Here is a 4996-nt window from a genome sequence, read left to right as displayed (position 1 = left end):
CTGACGTTCTCCCCTAAAATCCCTAACTTCCCAAATATTTCCAATGATCTGCTATCTCTCACCATTTCACCTAAAAATGCTCAATTAATCTTATTCGTATCATGTTTCAACATGCCTAAAATCTTCGTAATCGTCGCTTCAGATCCTCCCCCACCTTGAAAATCCCAAAAATTTCCTCAAAATCCTCAAATCATCTAAAATTCTTCCTCCACTTCCCAAACCCCAAATAATCTTTAGTCTCATCATTATTCTTTAATGAACAACCTCAATTTACAATTTCAATGACCTTCAATTTAAATTTAATTCTTTAAATTTAAATTTAATCCATACGTTATTAATATTTTTTTTTCATGACATTTTATTACATTATTTTTCATTTTTTTTCCATTTTACTTCTCTCCTTATTTATTAAAAAATTAAAACGGACGGTTAAATTTCATGGATTTCGTTTTCTTTTAAAAATGTTCTCATATTATTTTGTTCGGTGAGCCGATGTCCGCTGCTGAAGGCACAGGGCTTTGCACTTGACTCGGTCACCTAAAGCCTAGCTGACTGACTAAAAGACCTTTAACTCTTCATCTACATTTCTAGCCTCGGTTATTTCCCCTTAAACGTCTAGAAACAATCTTTCGATCATGCTCACACATTTCTCCACCATCAAAGACTCGATCTCCACCCGCAATGATCCTCAATCATTTCACAAACTCTCATTACTTTTATCTCTTTCCATTACTTCGTACAAACAAACGTATATGCCGGCAATATATTATGCTATGTATCGTGATATAGACTCTATTGTATCGTAATTCGCAGTTTTATTTCAAAGTACGTGCCAGAGGCACTGCTCAACAGTGCCCAATACAAAGCACACAGATTTGTATTATTCAATTAATTATCTTAATCCTTACATTATTAGTTTTTTTTTCCATTTAATACTCCGCATTCGTATCTCACCCCCATTCTTTCCGCAATCTCTCATTTCTCTGCGCATTATTGTTTATCTGTTTATTATTGAATTTACTCGCATCCTCAATCGTTTGTTCAAGTTATTTTTCTGCTGTCCCCTTAGTTAGCAGGTAATTAAGAATTTCTTTCTTTCAGTCTCACACTGATCTTCGAGCTCTCTCTGTACATTAACGGTTACGTCTTACCTAGTATTTTGCTCAATGTTATGATTTGTTTGTTTAGAGGGGTCCGGGTAAGTGATCATTATGTTTATCATTTTTCCTCAATCTTTTTTTAGTAATATATAAGTGTAGAATAGTTTCTTATATAGTCTCTGTAACTGTCTCTACGTATCACAGCCTGGGTGCCTTCACCACTGCCTTTTATCCTCTTTTTTTATTATTCATTTGTTCTGTGAACTTTATTTCTGTTACGTCTCTCGTTTTTCAAACGAGATTTGACACAAAAATAATCGCGGTACTTAATTGTTCAGTAACACTTTTTTTGCTTATTTTTTTCTGAATCTTTTCATTTTCAATTAAGAAAGAATCGTGGAATTATGCATTGGATTGTTGAAAATAAATTATTTATCTGGATGCAATATCGCAGAGTACCACACAAAGTTGAAACAATAATTTAGGAATAAAAAATAAAATAAAGAGAATGATAACGATTTTATCACGACGCTGAGGCAGTGGCACAGTGGTGCACTAGTAAAAAAAATTGACGCACACCATTTATTAAATTTTTTATCTCTCGTTATTTCACCATTGAATAAGTGTTTCTTTTTTTCGACAATAGCGAATGTGCAGTGGGCGCCGTTATTCAAATAATATGCCACAGTGGCAATTACACTGCAATTAGCATGTTTATTGTGAGTGAAAATAAACTAGGGTATGACATCCCAGATCTCGGCAAGAAATGGAGGTAGCTTCTTGTTTTTGAGCTTCAGACTGAAGCATATTTCGCTGTTTTGATTGCCGAGTGTTCGTAATTCCGTCAATACGGAGAGTAGTTTAGCGAATACAGTTCCTGATCTGTGTTTACGACGACTGTCCACGTATGCTTTGAGAGCCTCGAGATATACCTCTTGGATTTTTTCCACTTTCCAGCCCTCCAGCAGCTGCGGCCGTTCTAGATGACAAAAAAGTAAAATTTCCCGTTAACTTGTTAATTTTTCAATCTCTCTTCATTTTTGTGTAATAGTGATAAGTTCTCAAATAAAATAGAATAAATTTACAAATGGAAATTAATGATAGAATTTTGACAACTTACCCGAGAAAATGACGATAGCCGTAACTAATGCATACTCAGCATTGTTGACTTTCATATTGTACATGTGCCGGCAAAAACGCAGCAAATCCTCGATTGTATCACCCATTCCAGCCAAACTGTAGCTGTCTCTCGTGTACGGCTGATTATCAGCAAATAGGATACTGTCTGTCGCAGCGTCGTACTTTCTTGCCATTCTCAGCATCATTACCTCACTGGAGCATGCCTTAAGCAAGGCTATTTGATCCTCCCTCAGCAATGTATCGAAACCCGATAAATTTTTGGCAAATTCAACAATAAGCTGTACAGTCAGTATCGTTATTTCCGCCATATGCCTGAATCTAACATCACTAAGATCTTCACCTTCGGTTGGTCGATGCTGTACAAACGAATCCACTCATTATTATAAATCCTTCCAAACAATTCGTAATTAACTAATTATTAAAGACAAAAGAAACATTTGATGAAAAGGAGATTCACTAGATAAAAAAATTTCCTTCAAAATTAGTCATTAATAAGATTCAAGGATTAAGATTTTCTATAACTGAGAGAAAGGGATGTCATTACTCAGATGCTCATGAATCTTCATCTATCAAGGTTCTCATAAATAAATATTAATAATAAATAAATGTACCGTAATTCTTTCAAGATCCTCGGGGCTGGGATTCTCATACCGTCCCTGGAAATAAACGAGTCTCTGAATGAGCCCAGCCTGCTCAGGATTAACGACCGAAAGCCCATTCTGAATTCCTGTTAACGAATCAGTACTGCCAGAATTCATTGGCAGACAATCTACCTCCGAGGGTTCAATTTTAATCTGATCGGTGCCCATTCCACTAATACTTCCAGGTGAGCCGTTCATCGTTGTACTGTTCGGTTTGTCCTTGTCCTAGATTGACATAGCCAAAAAATGAAAATTATTTCTAAAGATCAAATTGTCTATCTCTTTAATTGGGGAGTTTGTTTTATGGCATTTGAAATTATCGTCGTAATTTGTGAAGCGAGTAATCAATCATTATTTTGCAGATATCAATTGAAATATCATCAATTTTGTGATTGGTGAAAATGGTGAAAACGCATTGATAGATTTCAATGATATTTTTGAAAAAATATTTTTCAAAGTTTTTCCAGCAATTAATTGTTACCAAGTTATTTGCACAATTATTAAAAATCATAAGAGGCAAATGAACAATTCAACTGCAAGAAATTCGTGAAGCTATTGAGAAATTCTGATGAAAATTCAGTAGACGAAATTTTCAGGTCGTAAAGAACGGAAAACGAGAGTGTCATTAAATATTCTAGTCGTTACCCAACGTTTCAGGGGCTAAATGTCAATAAATTTAACGTGAAGCTAACAATTCTGGAAATTTAAAAAGTGAAAGAGATGATTTCATTTTCATTTCATCTATAATCATCAAAATATCTGACAGATTATTTTCGATTATGTGAGAGGTAGAAAAAAAAATCGATATGTCCTTACCCCTACCTTCTGGGCCTTCTTCTCCTTGCGTTTGACAGCACATTGATACTCTGGTACAACGCACTCGGGCCTCATTCCCACCGACAAACACTTCTTTAATCTGCACTCTTGACATTTTCGTCTCATATACATGTCAATCTCACAATTATTTCCATATTTACACTGGTAAACGGCATTCTTCGTGATACTCCGCCTGAAGAAGCCCTTGCAGCCTTCGCACGTTAATGCATTGTAGTGATAACCCGATGCACGATCACCACACACTAGACACAACTCCTCCTGTTGTCGAGGTGTTGGCCCTTTTTTCTTTTTTGCATCACAACTGTCTGCACTGTACCCGTTCAGGGAACTTGGTGGGGATAAATCATCCTTTCCTGAAACAATAATTAAAAAAAAAACTCAATCTCTCATTCATATTTATTCCAATTACTCAAACACTCTCTTTCACTCCCAAAAAAAATTTCTGAACCCATCAAATTTATCGAAACAGTAAAAGTCCAAAATTGTGTTTTATCCCATCAAATAATTGTTTGCCACTTTTAACATCTTATTGTTTATTTATTTAGTCGTATGTAAATCGCGGTAACTAGTAACTATATACAATTATAGTGAGGAAAAGATAAAAGATTGACGGAAATTTTTCGAAATTATTTTAAAAACAGCCACGAGTTAATCTGGGTATTATTTCAAGTCGTAATTTGTAAGTTCTTAGCGAATTGGCGATCGCATTGTTATCTCCATTCGTAAACTCTTTCGATTCCGTGAGAACCCACACCTCCGGAAATGGGTCATGTCCCAAATACACGAATACACAAGCCCCAAAGGATTCCACCTGTCTCGACGGAATCACATAAAAATGATGCGTCGAATGAATGAAAAATAGATTTTTCTTTCCTAAAATAAAAATATATAAATTTCAATGTTTTGCATGTTGAGGACTGGATGATCCATAACATCTATCGTCACGATATAACTCTAGGCATCGTTGTAGCCTGCACCTGGTACCAGTAACCTACGTGGCAACATGGTCACGTGTGTTTCTATTACCTCTTTTATCTCAGGTGGAAAACTCGTTGGGTGGAACGCGTAGAAGTCACGGTCGGTGAAAGTATGAGTCTTACGATTGCTTTGGAACTCCCCCGGACTCCTTCGAGTACCTTCTCAACCTTGTACACATGAGCGTAAGTCTCATACTCATACATCAAGTCCTTCACAACATTTTTATCACACAATTTTTCACTACTCCAGACAAGTTTAAATAATCCACATACAATTCATTCTCCCCTACTTATTGCACAC

The 4996-nt window shown here is 35.8% G+C and overlaps 1 protein-coding gene across 4 annotated transcripts in view; it reads right to left on the bottom strand.

Annotated features, from left to right (window-relative positions):
* Positions 1-353: 353 nt before the first annotated feature.
* EcR (Ecdysone receptor) overlaps positions 354-4996 on the bottom strand; it is a 45421-nt gene continuing 40778 nt past the window's right edge. For 2 of the 4 annotated variants that reach the window (XM_011307191.1, XM_011307193.1), the window contains 4 exons: positions 3698-4071; positions 2852-3106; positions 2221-2596; positions 354-2079 (listed from right to left, as the gene is read on the bottom strand). In XM_011307191.1, the coding sequence (XP_011305493.1) occupies positions 1835-2079; positions 2221-2596; positions 2852-3106; positions 3698-4071 (1250 nt within the window). In that variant the 3' untranslated portion in view covers positions 354-1834. The remainder of the gene's footprint in view (positions 2080-2220; positions 2597-2851; positions 3107-3697; positions 4072-4996) is intronic. The other 2 variants (XM_011307192.1, XM_011307194.1) reach the window with 1 other exon arrangement.

The sequence above is a fragment of the Fopius arisanus genome, unplaced genomic scaffold (assembly GCF_000806365.1).
Source record: "Fopius arisanus strain USDA-PBARC FA_bdor unplaced genomic scaffold, ASM80636v1 scaffold00052, whole genome shotgun sequence".
NCBI lineage: Eukaryota > Metazoa > Arthropoda > Insecta > Hymenoptera > Braconidae > Fopius > Fopius arisanus.
This window is presented reverse-complemented; position numbering and strand designations above follow the sequence as displayed.